We start from the raw sequence: 21,371 nt of genomic DNA on the forward strand, positions 1-21,371 counted from the left end.
TAACTTTTGAGGTTTCTGAGGAATTGGTCGGAGGAACAGGTTGCAGTTCTCCATATTCCTTTAGAAGTTTTGGAAACTTGCTAAATGTTTGACCAACTCTCATAAATCTTGGGTTTCAGAGTAGTGCACAAGTCATGAGTGAATTTTTCAGAATACTAAAAAAACCCTGTATGAGCAGCTGATCTAGCACAGGCATTTGCATTTTCATTAATGAAATAGTTATAACCTACATAAAAGGCGACGAAGTATAGTCCGGCTAAGTTCGAAAGTGAATTGCAACGTAGTGAATTGAAATGGCGATGGATATGACATAGGTTAAGAGAAAAACAAGAAAAATTGACTAAAATAACAGACTGGTATACAAAAGATGGTATTAGAAGAAAAGGGTGACAAACTAAACGCTGGGAAGATGAAGTAAAGAGTCGCTGGGCCTAAATGGATCCAAATAGCGAAAAACAGAGAGGCGTGAAAATCTTTAGAGGAGGCCTTTCTCGAAAGACAAGCTGTTTAACTTAACATATAATTTAGATTTAAGTTTATATTTAGTTAAGAATAATTTGTAATATTTGTGAACAGCAATAAAGGCTCATTTATTTATTTGTTATTATTATTTATTTAAAGCGCCACTTGTGAGCGCCCAGACAAAGAGTTTTGACGTGTAATACAAATGGCTGTCAGAGAAGCGTACAATACTCTGAAGTATTTTTGCATTTTGAATTAATTTCGGTCGTTTTCCGTGTTATTTATACCTCAGGAATCAACGTAATAAAATACAAATCTGTTTTTGTAAATAGTTTTCCTATCGATGTTTATTTAGCTGAGATTGTTAATACTGATTTTAGTACCGCAGACTCTCGCTACATGGCCAACAGCGCCAAAATGGCGAATATCAAACAGGCACAATAGCACTTTCGCAGCCGCCAGTCCAGTAGGTAGTAAATAGTAGAGCTAAAAAGGTACCTACTCTGTGATAGTAGAGGTCAGTGCTCAGACCGTTTTTGTCAGCTGATTGACTGTTTTGACGTGTGAGTTTTTGAATGGGCATTCTCATCTCATCCCATAAGTCATAAACGTTGCCGTTAAAATACATAATAATATTATATAATTTGCGTAAACGTGTTACAAAAATACAAAATATTATTTCGTTAAGACTTAGGTGTTGTTTGTGCTCCTCTTTAGATAAATAAGTCTTCTGTGTTGTGCTCACCAAGTGTTCACTGATTGTTAGTCGTTACTAATAAGAGTAAATTCAATTCATAAATAATGTTTTCTTTTGTAACAGAAAAATATCAAGGAAGGTTGGACGACGCGTTTATGAGCCGTAGGAGATAATAGTGAAAGTGAGCAGTGAGCACGACAGTGTTGAGTGTCCAGCTCAGCACAATGAGAGTGAAGCGGGAGACGTTGATAGTGGGCGCGCTGTGCGGTGCGTGGTACGCGCTTAGTTCGGCTAGCAACGTAGTAGGCAAGTTAGTGCTCCTGGAATTCCCGTTCCCGCTCACACTGACGCTGGTGCAGCTGGCGTCCACGGCGGCGTACAGCGCGCCCGCACTGCGTGCATTTCGCGTGCGGCCGGCGCCCGCCTTCCCTGCGCGCTTCTACCTGCGTGCGCTTCTACCACTTGCCTTCGCCAAGTTCCTGACCACGATGTTCTCTCAAGTCTCTATTTGGAAGGTTCCGGTCTCTTATGCTCACACAGGTTGGCAACATTACACACTCCCGTTTTCAAATTTTACTTGACAGTGAAATAAAATATTAAATCTTTTGTAAGTCGTTTTAAATGTGTTAAAGTGTGCAACAATTTATAAATTATTCATTTTATAGCACATAATATGGTTAACATAAGTTTTTACACTCTTTTTATTAGCTTCACTAAAACTAATTTAGGCTTGATTTTGACCCACTTTAAATGGTCAGATTTCATTCAAACCTTGTAGATTTATCGAGGACCTATGATAATGCACTGATTTGATAAGATGATTCCATTATTCAATATGCAAAATAAGATTTGTTAATTTATATAACTTTCATCTGTAGTCCATAAGGCAAGAATGATAATTTGTTAATAAAATGTTAATTTTTAATCATTGTCCTTTACTGACTTTTTTTTTACTTTTATCTAAGTACCAAATTTTCGGATACAAAACTAAAGGATAAAAAGAATAAATTTTGAAAAAGCTGTTATAAATAAACCAAACTAAAAAGTAAGAAATAAATAATAGTAAAACTAAAAAAACATTTTATGGTTTCATTTTTAGGTTGATTTTTTGACTTACTTAATTTATCAGGTTTATAAATCATATTCAAATATTTTTATTCAAAATAGGATGTGACATCACTTATTGAAAGTCAAAAAAAACTACCACCCATTCCAAAATGAATGCCTAAGACCTGAGAAGAATGTGCAGAACAAACTCAGCTGACTTTTTTTTTCATCAAATAAATATGTTTACAAAGTAATATATAATACCTTTAAACTTATTATTTAATAGCCTGAGGTCGGTCACTCCATCCCTAATCTGTGGTATCATTAAGAAAGTCATTTATGTTATAGTAACCTTTACCACCCAAATGCTTTTTAACAATTCTTTTGAATAATGTAATACTTTTGTTTTGAACATTTTCTGGGATCTTGTTGTAAAAGCATATACATCCCTCCACAAAAGACTTACTAACTCGACTTAGCCGAGTAGTAGGCATCATCAGTTTATGTCTGTTCCTGGTGTTAACATTATGGTTATGACAGTTTCTGGCAAATTCACTTATGTGCCTATGAACATACATTACATTATCAAGAATATATTGAGAAGCAACAGTCAATTTCTTTGAATTTTGCTCTCAATGATTCTTTAGGACCTAGGTTATAAATATCAAATCAAATCAAAATCAGTTTATTCTATTCTATTCTTCCTACTATGGCTCCTGTGGAAGGTATACCACAAGTTTGCCAATATCACGTTAAGGTAGACCACCAAGCTTAGAGTATTCTTTTACTAATTTTAATGGTATTGATCGGTGCTTAAGATTGAAACAAGTTTTATTTTCTTATACCTGAAACAAATATACATGCTGTTAGGACTATAAGGGACAAACACAAATATAATTTCTTAAATTATTTGATATAAGTACTTAGTGCTATTTACAACTTAATCTTATTTATTTTAATATATTTACACAAAATATATACAAAAGGAGTGAAAACTAGGGAGAGGAGACATTTAAAGGAAGTTTATTCAAGTAGGTCATGAAAATGACACTTATGAATGTCAAAAAATAAAATATTTTTCTTATTGAATCTACCACTACTTCGTAAAGGGTTAAGCTAATGAGAAAAAGTAGCACGAAACTCATTGCCACTCTTTTATATCAAGATTTACAGATCATTTCAATTACAATATAACATGTAAAATGATGCAACAAACACACTTAAACGTCAAATAGTCAATGTCTTACATGAGTAAGTCAAAAAAATAAATGTAAATTAATACAAAAGTTATTGAGTACAGTAGCTGCATCATCCACATACACCATAAATCAATAAAGGTATTCTGTGAGCATTTTATAAGCGATTATAAATAAATAAACATGTATATATACATATATACACAATAAATTTTAAGAATCTGAAACCGAGTCCCCGGCAACAGGATCATCCCGCCACCAAATAGCAAATAGCGCGAATAGCCCTCTTCTGCAGCACAAATATTGAATTAATATCGGCAGTGTTGCCCCATAGCAAAATACCATAGGACATAATACTACGGAAATAACTAAAGTATACTAGTCACGCCATATCTATTTCAGTTAATTGTCTAATCTTTTTAACTGCGTATGCTGCATAACTAAGTCTGTTCGCCAATCCTTCAATATGGGGCCCCATTGTAATTTGGAATCTACAGTTATGCCAAGAAATATAGCAAATTCTACCGGTTCTATCACCTCTCCGTTTAACAAAACATTTATACATATCAGCAGGCTTATTACAATTTTTTTGAATTCTGTGCCTGATTCTCTAAATAAAAATTATATCATTTGCAAACCTTATAACTAGTCTTGCCATAAATACAGAAACAAAGAAAAAAAAGTTTTTCTATTCCAAATAGAAATAACATATATTACTTTTACAGTATGTTAGATTAATACATAAATATAAAACAATTAAAATTTTAAATGCTTATTCGAAGTGGTCTCCATTGTCTACAATACAGTCCTTTAAACATTGAGGCCTGTTATCAATAGAAGCATGCACTCTTTCCAGGAAAATTCTCAACTGCCTATTGTACGGATTGTTTTAGGGACTCCAAATTATCATGGTGTTTAGAGCAAGCCGTACTCTCTAAAATTGACCATAAATCTTAATCCAGCAGATTAAGATCGGGACTAGGTGACGGTAAGTAAATTCTCATACACACTTTATGAGCTTTAAAAAGTCGCTAATAGATAAACTGTCCTGATAGAATATCATGGATTAGTTGTATCCAACTTACGATACGGTATAATTTTCTGGGGAAAAAGAGATTATTTTTAAAGGCCAAAAGCTCTGCATTAGTTCAATGTGCAGTCTTAGAATAACGAATAGTTGTAAACCATTCTTTAATTAACTTAAAATTATTACTTTGAGCTCACTATATATTTATGAAATAGCATAATTTGTAAAAATAAACCCTGATACATTATCAAAACATCTGAATCTAATCTAATTATTATAAATTTGAGAAAAAAAAAGTATATTATGTTTACATGAAAGCAACACAGCTTCTATGTACAATAGTGTTCTTGAAATGGCACCGAGAATATTTAACAATCTACCAACCAATATCACAGAACTTAAGTTGACATGTTTTAAAAGAAACTATTTAATATCCTACTGAATACTATTCTATAAAATACTTCTTTTCAGATGCTTCACTCAATTAACATTTTAAAATATTGTTTTACTTAATTTAATTACTTAGTAATGTTTTTACCAATTTCATTTATTTGGATATCAATTTACTGACATTGTGTATTTTATTTCTTTCACAACGGAATGGAGAACTTTTATTCTAATTTGTAATGTCTTATGTATACAAATGACTACAAATAAATGATGATAAAGCTACAAATTCATCGACTTGTGACCTGTATATAAACAGGCCAATCAATTTGTATGAGACAAATTTCTTTTTCTAGTTAACTTCTGTAATGTTTTATTTGAGAAATTTGAGAAACGAAGTGAGAATGTTTCCTCCTTGATCATTGAATGTAGTGTTGTTGTTTGTGTGCCAGTGAAGGCCACGACGCCGCTGTGGACGGCGGGCCTGTCGTGGCTGCTGTTCGGAGAGCGGGTGGCGCGAGGCGTGCAGGTGTCGCTGTTGCTCATAGCGGCGGGAGTAGCGCTGGCCTCGGCCACCGAGCTGAGCTTCCACCCGGTGGGAATGTCCGCCGCGCTCGCCGCCGCCGCGTTGCTCTCACTGCAGCACCTCTTCTCCAAGAGACTCATGAAGGACACGTCTCTGCATCATCTGAGGCTCTTGCAGGTGAGTCACAACACGGCGCAATAAACTTTTTTTTTTGATGCTGATTGAAAAACCCCAAAAATTCTCATTTGCGCAGTAATTTCACTAGCTACGGCGCCCTTTAGACCGAAACACAGTAATACTTACACATATCTGCTTCACCCATAATTTAGCCGGCATCCTATGCAAAGGAGCCTCCCACTACATTTCAGTGGCATTCGATGCTATTGTAGCATATCAAATGCTTTGCTGAAGTCAATGAAAATAATGAGCACATGAAGTTTATTATTCAAATGGTCATTAATTTCATTGGCAAATTGGCACAATACGAGGGCGGTACTGAAAGGAAGGAATCAAGGAAGTTTTTCATACGAGGGAACCAATCATTGAAGCAACCATTCCATTCGGAAGTTGGGGTCTCCAAAATGGCCGTTTTGTAGGCGTCCACAGCTTCTTCAGGTGATGAAAATCTCTGACGACGCAATTTATTCTTTATTTTAGGGAAAGTATAGAAATTATTAGGGCTTAGGTCGGGGCTGTACGGCGGATATTTAATAATTTTATGTTTTCTTGCTCTAAAAACTCTTTTGTTCTGTGCGCGGTGTGAGAACTCGCATTGTCGTGATGGAGGATGATGCGGCGGTTGCAGTTCTCTTAACGGAGTTCAGAAACGCCCTGTGGCAAACAAATGCTAGCATACCATTCTGCATTAACCGTTCTTTGTCCCTCAAGAGCAATAGTCGCAACATCGCCGGTTTTGGAGACAAACGTGGCCACCATTTTTTTTGCAACACTCCGCGAACGGACAATTTTTGTTGGCTTTAACTCATTTTCGAACACCCAAACTCGTGAATGGTTTTTTGTTTCGGGATCGAACGCGTATATCCAGGATTCGTCACCTGATACGGTGTTGTACTCAGCATTTGAGGATCCTGCGTGGAATCTTTCGAGAGTTTTGACGCACCAAGTAACGCGAGCCGGTTTTTGCTCTTCACAGAGCAAATGCGGTATCCATCGGGAAAACAACTTTTTTACACCGAATTGTGCATGCAAGATTATTTGTATTTGATTCATGCCAATGTCTAAAGTTGCCTGAATTTCGCGGTATGTCACATGTCGATCTTCCTCAAACAGCTTACGCACAGCATCAACGTTTTCTTTGGTGACTGCAGTTTTTGAACGACCTTGACGGGGATCATCACTGAACTTGACACGTCCACGTTGAAATTCTGTAAACCAGCGATAAATTGTGAATTTTGGATGGGGCTTCATCACCAAATGCAGAAATCATCCAGTCAACACACTGTTTTTGTGTTAAACCATTTCGAAAGTCATAATAAATCATCGCTAAAGAATTTTCTCGAGTCAATTCCATTTTCTCAACGACTAAACATGTTTGACAAGACCTTGTGGCAAGACTGAGAATCTTTTTTTAAATAAATAAATGGTATTCGATTTGTAAAACCAAGGAGTTTTCAATTAAAAAGATTTTAATATGACAGTAACAGTGGAAATATTCCATTCCCGATACTTTTAGTGCAGCCTATGTAAATGAGAGGTAAATTTTCCTTTTTGAAATCCGAACTGATTTATTTATTTTATTGACGACCCTTATTGCCCAGTGGCTTAGTAACTCTGCCTACATATTGAGATAGAGGTCCCAGGTTCGAATCCCGGTAGGTGCATTCATTTATATGATGAATATGAATGTTTGTTTCCGAGTTATGGATGTTTATTTGTATTTATGTATGTTTAAGTAAGTATATTGTATTAAATATATTATTGTCTTGTACCCATACGTACAGGCTATGCCTAGTTTGAGGCAAGATAACTTGTGTAAGAGTCAGTGACGTTCTATACATATGGACATATCATTAATTGGACATTACATTGTAATCCATATTTTATAAAAAAAAAAGCCCGCTGAGTTTCTTGCGCCCATTCTTCTCAGGTCTGAGGCAGTCTCTTTTGAATGGGTGGTAGATTTTGACGTTCAATAAGTGATTATAAATCCTATTTTGAATAAAAATATTTGAATTTGAATTCGCAGTCTGGTAATGGAACGGCAAAAGTGTGCTTAAAGACAATGTAAGCACACTTTTCTCCTTAGTCGTGTGTCAATCAACAAGCCTAAGTGTGCTATAAAAAGTGCTTAAATAATACATTAACAACTCAAAAAAAAGATGGTGTGGCTTATCATCGGTAAGGTTATTTTATTTATATAAGATGATATTATATAAGATAGAATTTATTTATATGAGATATAAATGATCGGACAGCCTGGGACTAGATTATGATTTCTTTTTAGCGATAGAAATGACTGTACAATATTGTATATTTTTATTGAAAAGAGCGCAAAAGAAAGAATGCTGGGAGAGTTTCTTGCGCCGCTTCTTCTCTCTCAGAGCGCCATTTGTTTCCGAAGCGGTAGTAGTATCAAGTAGTTATTAGAAATGACATCAAAAATAATTCTAAAGGAATCAATTTTGAGAAAATAAATGCCTTTTATGCCTTTAAGATTGATATGCAAAAAGCGTTAGTAATTTAACAAAACGAATATTTTTTCATTAAATATGGTACAATTATTGATAAGTTCCCAGACAAGACCCGCTTGTCAGAATGGGACAGATGAAAGGACACAGTCAAAAATGAAAACAATAGAGTCGCTCTTTTTAACCGACTTCAAAAAAGGAGGAGGCATGTTGAAATGTAAATTCGTCAGTACGTTTTTCTTTTTTTATGTTTGTTACCTTAGAACTTTCAACTGGGTGAACCGATTTTGATAATTATTTTTTATTTGAATGCTGGTGTGGTTCCATTGCAATTTGGTCCAGATCTGACAATGGCAACCATGAGAAAACCATAAAAGTCTGAAATTATCTATAAGTATGTGCGCAACAAATTTACGAATAACTCAATATCGCGCCAACTGGTTTCGATAATTATTTTTTTATTGGAAAGGATATACTTCGAAGGTAGTTTGGTGATATATTGGTTAGGTTCTGCTTATGGAATCCATGACAAATTAACGGAACTATTCAATTCTTAGGAGCAAATTAACGATACTAGGCCGAATCTTTTTTATGCTATCTGGATATTTGAGACACCTACCGTAACGTCGTTATGTACAAGTAATTGTCGTAGTAAAATATAATGAATAATCTGTGGCAGAACTTTCTGTAATAAAATTGCAATGCGCTTACGTTCATTGCAGTATTGCAAAATTTAGTAGATCTACACAAATAAACTTAGACAAATTATTAGTTAGTGTAGTTCAGATTCACTAAAAATCTAAAAATAAAAACAATATTCGTTACTAGAATTAGATTTATTCATTAGACTGTATAAAAATACGCAATTATTTTTATACCTTTTAGTGCATATTATATCTATTGTTTTGGAATAATGTTTTTTAAGTTGGTAGTTTTTTTTTTGTTAATTTTTTTTAAAGGCCTAGTGAACAATGATTAGCAATATTGTATTTTTTGTAATGTGAACGGCTTAGACATACTTGTGCTATTTACACGTTATTACGGAAGTATCGTGATAATTGATACTTATTTAAATCGCAAATAATTACAAGCTAATATTTTTCAGCTTTCCTGTAAGCTAGATAATGAAAGAGAATTGGCGCCAGTTGGTAGCAAGAGAGAGATGTGAAGAAATTTACAGACCAAATAAGCATTTGTTTGTGTATATTTCACCACTATAGGATTTAAGTATTTTGGATTTAACAACATTTAAAATTGGACAAAAGCTGTCATACAAATAAATGTTGATGTCCGCTTACACTACTTATACCAAAAAGATACCCTGGAAATGATATCTAAGTCTTAAAGACAAATTTTATTTAATTCAAGGAATTAAACATTTAAATAACTAGCTTAACTAATTATTTTATGTTAATAAAAATATTATATTTGAGTATAAGCTTCTCTCATTTAAGGTAACATTTACTTAAATTAAATAAAAATAAAATACTTAAATCGAAATCCCTTTAGAATGTAAAGAAGTAGCAAATATAAACACAAGCCAGTAAATAAACATACAAACTTTCCCCTTTATAATATGAGTATGAGTGTGAAGTTTGATTAAAAACGTAAAAAATCTTCTACTGAACAGACCTTCATCAGACAGTCTGATCAACCTAAAAGTTAAAGCATCCCTCTTTTTCGTCTGGGTTTAAAAAAATACCTAAATGCTACTCCACTGATGTCACTGTCTAAATTGGGTTCCAAATTAAAAATACGCAGCTGCTTGTTAATAGTGTTTATCTACACCCATGATTTAAATCCTCTATTAAAGATTCTGAAACAGTTAGCTTATTGCCAACATTAAAACACCCAATGTTCTAATAACCATTACATCATCCAAACGAGTGTTGTAATGTTGTACTGAATTTCATAACAACACTCCTATGTTTTTTTTTTCGATCCCTTCATGCACAAAGAATTTCAACAGACAGCCACATTCTTATTGCTCGATGCGAATTTCAAAAAAAGAACATTTTCGTTAACGCGCGTTCCACACTACCAGAACGTCGCGCGCCGTAAAAAAAAAGTAGGTTATTCGAATCCCCGCCATTTTTCTTCGATATTTTTATTGCTTTGTTTACAAAAAATTAGCGATTCATATTAAACGCTGCAAAAGAACTTCTAAAATAAACTTCGTAAATTACTACTAAAATAAATAATTGTTTCAATACTTAGTTTATATGTATATAATCAGTAATGAATGATATTAGGTTACTACTAGGACTGGTGTGTTAGTGTTAGCGGTAAGCTGTTTCAGAATCTTTTAGAGTATTCATATTCTGGTTGTAGATAAAGTCTTGTATGCAACTGTTGATAATTAGGTATTAAAACACTCATGTGATACAATAATCACACTCGGCTTCACCTCGTGTGATAAATCCACATTCGTGTTTTAATACCCCTTATTACACAACAGTTGCATAAATAACTATTACATTGCTGACTATTGACCAATAATATTTTAAAAAACTGGAGTAAACGCAGAAATGTATAGACATAGCTAGTCGAAGGTTATTATGGTGTCATTTATGGCATGTGCCGCATTTCGGCTTTGATTTTGTATGAGGTGTATTGTCTATATGTATAGAATGTCATTGGTAAGAGTTTTAAAAATTTGCTTATTTCATTTGCAATGTACCTCTTAATTATTTTGTCAACACAAAATAATATTGTGATGGGACGGTAACTACTACGACGGTAAAAATTACTTTAAGCAACTGATCGCCTTGAAACTTAGCCGGATTATACTGACTGCACGTTTCATACTAAACTAAATTTCAATTTTACTGAGGCAGCTCCGCCTCTTATTACGTAGTATTAACATCCTCTGTAGTGACCACGTCCCATTGACGTAACTCAAAGCCTACCGTAACTGACATGTTATAAAGCTGCCGGACAAAGACTGCTTCGACCAGTTGAGACCGACTGTTTGAATCCGCGACCGCGCGGTGAACTATAGTCATTTTTATGGAACTTAGAAGTGATGAAGATAAATTTTTCAACTATTTTAGGATGTTTTCGTTTGATGAGTTGAATAATATATTAGAGTCTAAATTAAACGTGAAGACACAATTATGAGGAGAAGTCTATACTTCTCCTGCTCTCACTGGTTCTATGAACCAGAAGAAGGATTGGCAGTAACATTGAGGTTGAGCGCAGTCAACGGTTCGATGGAATTTCGTCATGCAGTTGACGACTTGAAGCAGTCGCGACTGCTCGAGCAGTCGTGTGTACGGCACCGAATGAATGACTATAGTTCACCGCGCCGTCACGGCTTCAAGCAGTCGGTCTCAACTGCTTGAAGCAGTCCGTGTACGGCAGCTCGAAGCACTGAAATCGGAGACCTGTTGACTGCTCTAGCGCAGTTGACGGCTCGAAGCAGCTCTACATATTGATGTGCCGGCGGCAGGTGCTGAGCGCGCTGGCGCTGCTGCCGGTGGTGCCGGCGTGGGCGCTGCTGGAGGGCGGCGCCGCACTAGCGGCAGCCCGCGCGCTGTCGCCGGGCTCGGCGCTGCGCCTGGCGGCCGACGGCGCGCTGGCGTGGCTGCAGGCCGTGGCCGCCTTCTCCGTGCTGTCGCGCGTGTCGCCGCTCGGGTACGCCGTGGCGTCGGCCGCCAAGCGCGCCGCCGTGGTGCTGGCGTCGCTGCTGCTGCTGCGCAACCCCGCGCCGCCGCTCAACCTGGCGGCCATGGCGCTCACCGTGCTGGCCGTGTTGGCCTACAACCGCGCCCGCCTGCTGGAGCGAGCGCCGCCGCCCGCGCCGCCGCTGCCCATATGACACGCGCACGTAGCTAGCTAATTTATTGTTTAAATAGTGAATTTTATACGATTTAAGTAAATTAAACTTTTTTCTATTTTGTTACAACGAATTGAATTAATTCATTTTTCTATCCCTCTACTTTGATCTGTCATTTCATCCAACCGCAATCACTAATATAAGTGTACCTACATACTTTATTGAGTGTTTGAAAAAAGGTTTTTTTTGGTGCCCCAAACAAATAAATCTAGGTTAAGAATGGTAAGTTCATAATAATTAATAATTTTTAACAGATCGCTTCAAATAGGTACGTTTCCCTCTGAATGGAAAATGCCTGAATAATACCAGTATACAAAAAAGGCGAGACAAATAATGTTATAAACTACAGACCTATTTCAATACTGAATACTTTCTCAAAGATTTTTGAATCTCTCTGTCCCATTCTTGCATCACATTGTAAACAGTACTTAAATGAAAAACAGCATGGTTTCTGTATCAAAAGGTCTATCGATACCAATCTATTTGAGCACGTCAATAATTTGGCAAATGCACTTGACAAGGGTTATCAAATTGACTGCATCTACACAGTCTTCTCCAATGCATTTGACAAAGTCAGTCATCCAAACTTGCTAAAAAAGCTTGACTGCTTATATGGAATAGGTGGAGAGTTACTTGAGTGGTTTGGTTCTTACTAAACAGAAAGAAGTCAGTTTGTATCAATCAATGGCTTCGACTCACTACCATTTATTGCTACCTCAGGAGTTCCCCAGGGCTCCCATCTAGGCCCAGTTCTATTTGCGTTGTTCATTAATGATATAGACTCTTTTATTGAACACAGTACCTATTCTTTATACGCTGATGATATGAAACTTTCTAAAGAAATCCATAATGTTGATGATATGGCATTATTACAAAGTGATATAACGCGTGTTCAGATGTGGTGTAATTTAAATAAAATGTGCTTGAACGCGTCTAAATGTTACCATATAACATTTACCAAAAGAAAAAATCCTCTATCGACAACTTATGTTATTAATGATGAAAAAAAAACTGGTGAAGGTCACTAAGGTGAGAGACTTGGGGATAACACTAGATATGAAACTCACCTTTTACCACATTATAATAATATAATCAGTAAGGCTTCCAGAATGTTAGGGTTCATAAAACGAGCAACTAAATGTTTTAAAAAATCAAAACCTAAAATTGTGTTATTTAATTCCTTGATCCGCAGCACACTTGAATTCGGTAGCGTTATCTGGAACCCTCAGTATTCTGTCCAAAGGGATCGCATTGAACTAATCAATCGCTCATTTACCAAGCACATATGTGTTATGAATAGAAATATAAGCAACAGAAGCAACTATGAAAAAAGATAAAAGTTTCTTAATATGAATAAGCTCTCTGATAGATGTCGTATGCTTGACCACTCGTTTTTTATATAAAGTTTTAAACAACATACACCCAATATCCTGAGCAAAATAACATTAAACATACCGAGATTAGGGTCAAGAAGCAAACACAAACTTTTCTATCTACCCACCGTAAGGACTAACGTTGGCAGCAACGCGCCACTATTTCGCATCTGTCATTCATTAAATAATATTTTGGAGACATATTTTTTTATATACTGTATAAGTCTCTGTGTTATATAAGTGCCCAATAGAAATGATTCTCATTTATGTTGTGTGCACCTGTAATTGACTCATACACTGGAACTATTTACTATTACGTGCGGCAGCCTCTACAGAGTAAACCGCCCGGGTGCGGGGCCCCGCTGTCAGGTCGGGGACCGGCATAGGTGACAAACCGCAAAGGGTTTACGTTAACGAACATTTAAAGTACGATAATCGTACCCTGTTCTATAAGTCGCGTGAACAAGGCCGAAAACTAAATTAGCGTTTTATCAGGACTCGTAATGGCTGACCATATATCTGAATATATGCTAGACGAGACAGTTCGTCTTAAAGATTCATAATACGATCAGAGTCTGATTTAAAAAAGATTTTTTATGTTTAATATTTTTTTTGTTATTGTCAGTTACGTTACAGAATTGTTAGTTTTTTAATATATATCCTTAGATTTCATTTTTATTGTATATTGTATATTTTTTCTATAGGTTTCTTAAGAGAGTTTAATTTTGAGAATGTTCAAAATCATTGCACCTATTACTGTTTTACACAATAAGCAGTATCTATTTTTAATCGACTTCAAAAAAGAAGGAGGTCGTCAGTATATTCTTTTTTTGTTAATTCTTTTTATTTAATTTCATTTATTTGAAAGCTCGTGGTCCCATTGTAATTTGGTCCAAATCCCAATTTGATATATATATGTCGACGACAAATTTATGAATAACTTAATATCGCGCCAACCGATTACGATGATTCTTTTTTTATTGGAAAGGATATACTACAAAGGTGGTTTGGTGAGAGTTTGGTTGGGTTCTGATTGTGGCATCCATGACAAAGTAACGGAACTCTTCAATTCTTAGGAGCAAATTAACGATACTCGGCCGAATCTTTTATGCTATTAGGATATTTAAGTTATCAACGGTAACGTAGTTATGGTCATGTAATTGTCGTAGTCGAATATGATGATCGATGATATCAATGGAACTTCCTTAATGACTTACAGTAAGGGTGCAATCTGTGGCGGAATTTCTGTCTGTAATCAAATTGCAATGCGCTTACGTTCATAGCTGCATTGAAAAATCTAGTATATCTACACATATTTAGACAAATTGTTAGTTAGTGTACATCAAATACACTAAAAATATAAAAATAAAAAAACAACCGACTTCAAAAACACTATTCCAAAACAATAGATATAAAAGGACTAAAAAGTATCAAAATAACTGCGTACTTGTATACATTATAATTAATTAATCTAATTCTAGTTACGATTCTTATTATTTTTGGAGTTGGTGTCATCCAAGATAGGTTTATAACTACATACATAGTTATAGGTGAGATGTGCTTGAGTCGTGAGGAGGCGAGAGGTTAGAGCGGGTCGAGGCGGAAGATACCATTCTTGTTATTTATGGAATCGGTGTCCATAAATAACAAGAATCATAACTAGAATTAGATTGTATAAAAATACGCAATTATTTTGATACTTTGTAGTGCATTTTATATCTATTCTTTTGGAATTAAATATGTGTTTTTTTTACAGTGACGTTTTCAGAAGACTGTAGTGCCATCTGTTAGTTGGTCCGAAAATTAAAACTTTGTCAGCTGTCACTCGCTTTTAAACCTTTCAACTTTTCTATTCTTCTTGAAAATAACCAACGAAATTTTTGATAGGATCAGGAAAGGATAGAAAATAATATATAATAGAATACTTATAACTTATACTACTTATTTACAGTTTAATATCATTTAATAGGATAAATGAGGAAAGAAATTTATATACACAAGGTTTATCAGAGGATAAGAGGATGTCAACAGAAGTAGGAAGTGGGATATGACACTGAATAAGACCCGGGTATAACGATTCCCGGTTATATTTTGAGCATGATGAAAATATATGGTACAGGTCACCCAAGTCACGTCTATTCCTCGAATTGGAGAAGTGTTTTTGAAGTCGTTTGTTTTTTGTTAATTTTTTTTATACACAAGAGTACTGTGCAGCAATTCTTAATATTATTTACATTTTATTTTTCAAATAGGACGATAATCAAGTTGTGTTTATTATAAATTCATTATATTGAGTTCTCAATTTTATTAAGATATATAACATAATAATTAAAATCATGTATATTATGCAGTTTAAAAATTATAAATCAAACGAGCCTTATTCTATTATAATATTACATAATTATCTTATTTATTTAATATTTTTTTTATATATAAGATTATATTTAAAAATGCAGGACATATGTTGAGAGAAAAGACAGAGAAATGGACCCAAATTATAACCGAATGGTACCCTAGAGAAAGCACACGAAGCAGAGGAAGACAGACAAAGAGATGGGAAGATGATTTTAAGAAAGCAGCGGGCCCAGAATGATTACGTATAGCAAAAGATAGAGACAAGTGGAAAGCCTTAGAGGAGGCCTTTGTCGAAAGACAAGCTGTTACAAGGAGAGAACCACCGAATGCCAACGATAGATTGATAGTTTCAGTTAACGATATTTTGTTACCTCTATTAAACTTTTAATATGTTATGTTAATTAAGTTCCAAATAACAGCAATAAAGGCTTATTTTATTTATATTTAAAAATAATGCCAAATAGGAAGGATAATAAATAATTGAAAATTGGGCTACTTATTCCGGGATCCCACAAAGTGGATCTGATGTGTATAAATGAGACCTAGCTGCGCGCTGGGCAAGATAGAGCAAGAGCTCGTGAACCCCAGACCTACGTTATTTTATTTTTTACATTAAATAATTTGCTTTTTTTCCTGAACCTCAGTACGGTTATATACGATTGAGTACAACTATATAAAAAAAAAGGAATTTAATAACAAAAATCCAAGTAACTTTGAAGTAAGACAATTTTAAGTAGCACGTAAAAAAATTTTTGGATACTTACTGATTGATGCGCTATCGCGCGTCCTCCCGCTATGATGGAAAGATTGCGACTAGTTGGGCCGCGCAAATTTTTATAAAAGCCGAAAGTTTGTCAGTGCATGCTCCCAACACCGGTAAGAACGATGGACCATTTGGGTTACAGTGGCTTTGGCAGGTAAACGGTACTAAAAGTGTGTAAAATACTGATCTAAATACATCAAATAATAAAGTGCGATTTATCGGTATTACCTTCAGAATATTATTAAAAATCACGTTATTCATTGCCAGACACTTAATATCGTAGCAACCCCTTGCCAGACACCCTTAATGTTCATGAAATTATAATTTTACTTACGTTATAGTATAAAAGCTGATTTTTTTAAAATAATACTTGGGTAATAAATAGATCATGTTTCCTCAGTAGCCAGACACTTGATAGTTCCAACACCTTGCCAGACAAACATTGTAAATCGTAAGAAGAGATTCGTGATTAGAATGAATTTTTGGCGCAGACTTATATAACTGGTATAGAGGATCCATAGTCGAAGGGTATAGATATGATAGAATATATGTGATTCGAATTTCGAGGTCAAAAATGTAAACAAAGAAATGTCATTGTCAAAATGACAGTTCAGAGATTATCAACATTTTTCTAGGTAGTTTTATCACTGACGTTCTATACACAACGTCACTGAGTTTTATAATAAACTTATTTTTATTAATATTATTACATTTGTAAAATATTTAAAAATGTCTTTATTTGACATTGGTTACCTAACATAAAATAAATAATTTCTATATTAATATTCGCTCTCTGATTGGGTCTGAAGAGCTTGATGTCGACGAAATGGAATTGGTTACGTTTATATTAAATTTTATTATCCTCAGCCAACTTGACCCCAGCAAAACTTTGATAATTACATTTTTCTCTTTTTACGCTTTCTAGTAACTGAGCTTTCATAATATTTTCTTCATAATTTATATTTTTGGATATGAGCTATTCAATTCAATAATTTGCGCTTTCCGTCGGTCCGTTGTGGGGTTCGATTCTAATCTTCGGGAGTGCTAAGGGACATTGCAACAAATATCGAATTATCTTTGGCAGTATGCCCTTTAACCAATTTTCATAATGAGCTAATTTATGTGTTTTTTTTTGATTCGAACATTAATAATGCTCCATCTAGAAAACCGTACTCGCTGCCTATATGAGATATAAGACGACTTCGTTTTCTGGTTCGAGCTTTTAAGCCTGTGGTCAACTCTAAGAAGGTCAAATGAGTTTTAATTTGAGTATCAAACCACGATTTCGATGTTGCGTGACCGGTGGCGCTTGCGGGTAGTATATTTAAAATTTATATATTTTAGGATGAATCTCATCGTGTGCATTGAAAAATCAGGCAGATCAGGATCGGATTTAACAGCTTACACAATCTTAAATAATTATAAATATTTTAATCGCCCATATAGTTTTGGTTCCGTCACAAGTCAACCGCGACATTTCATCACATACCCTTGTTATCGTGTTGTGCCCTTTTTTCATGCATTGAAAAAAAAGTTAAATCCTATTAGTAGGGGAACATGGGTATCAGTGGATCACGGGGAACAGTGAATCATTTAAAATAGTTCTGTATCTATAGCACCCACACATACACGCGATGGTTCCAATAACGCTCTTCCATACCCCGCGCGGCCCAACTAGTCGCAATCTTTCCATCATAGCGGGAGGACGCGCGATAGCGCATCAATCAGTAAGTATCCAAAAATTTTTTTACGTGCTACTTAAAATTGTCTTACTTCAAAGTTACTTGGATTTTTGTTATTAAATTCCTTTTTATTATATAGTTGTACTCAATCGTATATAACCGTACTGAGGTTCAGGAAAAAAAGCAAATTATTTAATGTAAAAAATATTATTTCTGTTTTTGGTACTTGGGTTACAGTGAATCATGTTGTTATGGGTTTCGTTGGATCACAATCCATTGTAACCCAAAGAGCTTCGATTTTTAAAGTACTTTTTTTACAGGTTAAAATGCCACGTATTCGTTAGCTTCCATACGAGATGGCGTTGCTAAATAATATCCAGGTACCCCAAAATTGTATGAAACCAAACTGGTAGGTATTGAATGGCTTTATGGCTTTAGGAAATGACATCCTGATATAAACCTAAGAACACCTGAACACGTTGACAACTGGATGATGCGCAATCCAGGGAAAACATTCTCCATTTATGAAGTTGCTGGGTGTGTTAGAGATGCCTGTTTGAAAGCAATGACGCCGGCTAACATATGCAATGCCTTTCGCGAAACAGGGATTTTCCCTTTCAACAGAGATATTTTTACTGACGAGGATTTCGCACCCAGTGAAGTTACCGACAGGCACACTAGCAAAACCCAGACGACAGACAACATAAATATATTTTCAGAGACGACAATGACGAGAACAGAACAAGAACTACTTCACCAACACCTCCTTCACGCCTTTAGAACTATCATCGGCAATTGTTCATGACGAAACATCGTCTTTAGCCGACCCTCAAAATACATCATCTACAGAATTTTCCAAATGAGCTTCGAAAGATATTGAAACCTTAAATGACGTCGAACTAGTGCCATTGATATCTCCTTCAGAAAATATTTTCTTTCATCAACTATTAACTGAACCAGCTTCTTCTACACCAGTCAAACAACCACCTTGCACTGCATTTAATGGCCCACCGCCAACTTCTAGTACATTTATAGACTCAAATGCACAAGCTAGGAAATTCATTAGTCCTTTAGAATTTTGTGGCTTACCAAAAGCTGATCCTAGAAACGGTAATAGAGCAGCAAGACGAAAAGGTAAAACCATGCTTGCTACAGATACACCCGAAAAAGACCAAATCTAAAAAAGATCAGAAGATATACATCAAATCATCAGAAGATATATATAAGCAAAAAAAGACTAAGATACAGGCTAAAGATGTTATGAAAAGAAAAGTAATAATAGCTCCAGTGAAGAAGACGAAGAAATGAGCATCTATTCGGAAGAAGAACCTGTGTTTGAAGAGGAAGCTGAGCTTCTAGTCATTAATCCTGATAAATTGCCAAAAGAAGGGGACTTCGTATTAGTATTATTTAAAGTGAAGAGTAAAAATATTTATTACATTGCAAAAGTAATAGGAGAAAAGAGTGAAGAGACTGAGGTCAGTTTTCTTAGGAAATCAGTCAAAAACTCAAACAAATTTCACCTGCCTGTTGTTCCAGATCTTGCCACGGTCACATTGCTCGATATTAAATTGATATTGCCTAAACCCGGGTATACTGGGAGCATAAAAAGGACTCAAGGTCTATATTATTTCGACGTTTATTTTACAAACAGAGATTTACGTTAAGTTTTAGTTTTCTGTTCTAAATATGTTCAAAAGTTTGAAATAGGCCATAAGATTAAAAATTGATCACATAATATATAATATTGATTAATTTTTGGATGCCTTATATTTTGTTCATTTTTGTTTTACTGTGGCCTAGATTAAAATTTTTGTAGTTTGAAATATCTATATTTTTTATGTTATTAAACCTATCTTTAGTTACTTTCTAGATTGATTGATCTTTAAGACTATTTTGTGATTTAGAAACTTTATAGACTGATTAAAAACAGAAACTATGACTAATAATTATATCTTTTTTAAACTAATAAAGACATTCATTTAATAAAAACAAGTTTTATTGAATTTTAAATACTTGTGATTCAGGGTGCCCCATTTGATCCATTGTAGCCCGAACCCTGAGTCTTTGTTACCCGTGCATGGGCCACATTGGGTCAATTCCCTGCACTAGAAAAAACTATCATATAAAATATACTAACCTATAAAATAGGCATTTTAAGCACGTATCCCAAAGATTAGGAATGCCTTAGCATATTACAATAAAAACCTTGGTCAATAAAGAAGACACTCAATCCAAAACATCAGTACAAAAAAAAATGATCCACTGATACCCATGTTCCCCTATACACTTTTTAAAGATTAAAAAAATTTTTACTAAAAAATCCTGTACTATATCTTGAGGCGATATATTGGTATCAAGTAGTGAGAACAAATAAATATTGATTTTTCAGGAAATAAGCACATTAAAAAAATTGTGAGCCGTCATGGGACGCCTGGCAGATGTGAAAAATCGTAATTATTTTGTACAAGTAATAGGCACAAAAGTACAGATTATGACAAGAACTAAATATGGCATGATAAAAAAATACAATATTACGAATTTTCTCCAGAAAATGATGACAGTTAAATTTTAATCTACGAAGAGAGTAGATTATACAATTACTATATTTTTACAAAATATACACGTTCTTAATGCGGGCCAATGCGCACTTGAATCATAAAAATACAATTTACTTACTGATGACTTGGTATTGTCTCTTATTGCGATTTTGCTTTCTTTGCAGGAGGCTGCACACTTTCACTTTCTGAATTATCGCTATCAGACATTATTTGATCGTTAAAATAATAAATATAAGAAACTAACAATCAATCTATTGTGTAACAATTTGTAAGTCAAATAATTAATACTTATATAATTGTTAAAATAATTATGTAAGTTCTGTTTTACAAGATTAAACAGAACTTTTGAAATTCGGGTTATAATAAGGACAGATTTTAATAATGTGGATACTAGGTTAGTATCACTGTTTAAGCATTTATTCAACAAATGAAAGTTATTTTTTTTTCGAGAGGAGTAAAATACATTTACGTATTGAAGACCCCGAAATGGGGCCCATATGTCGGGCTCGGGTGTAAACACCCCCTACCGACTAAAAACCTCCTCTGTGCTGATAGCCCTGAAGGCTTTTACAGCGAAGCCGGGCGGGGGCCTTGGAGGCCGAAAATGTAGCTCACAGGCGCGGGGCGTCTCGGACGGAGACTCGAACCTCGGACCGCCTGCTCACTAGGCTGGATGGAGAGAAGATCACTAACGATCTAATATGTTAGTCCAGTGGACTCTAGGTTTGACGAGACTTCGCACTCACCGGCGAGTGCGGTGATATATGTATGTAAGTATGTGTGAGTGTATATAAGTGTGTGACTATTTG

The 21,371-nt window shown here is 35.0% G+C and overlaps 1 protein-coding gene across 1 annotated transcript; it reads left to right on the forward strand.

Moving 5' to 3' along the window:
- Positions 1–1,005: 1,005 nt before the first annotated feature.
- Positions 1,006–11,901, forward strand: LOC126973007 (solute carrier family 35 member E1 homolog). The gene is made up of 3 exons (XM_050820131.1): positions 1,006–1,699; positions 5,269–5,519; positions 11,442–11,901. Exons 1-3 carry the CDS (start codon positions 1,384–1,386, stop codon positions 11,808–11,810), a joined length of 936 nt encoding a protein of 311 aa, XP_050676088.1. The 5' UTR covers positions 1,006–1,383; the 3' UTR covers positions 11,811–11,901.
- The last annotated feature ends 9,470 nt before the right edge of the window (positions 11,902–21,371 follow it).

This window comes from Leptidea sinapis, chromosome 28, assembly GCF_905404315.1.
Source record: "Leptidea sinapis chromosome 28, ilLepSina1.1, whole genome shotgun sequence".
In the NCBI taxonomy this organism is placed as follows: Eukaryota; Metazoa; Arthropoda; class Insecta; order Lepidoptera; family Pieridae; genus Leptidea; species Leptidea sinapis.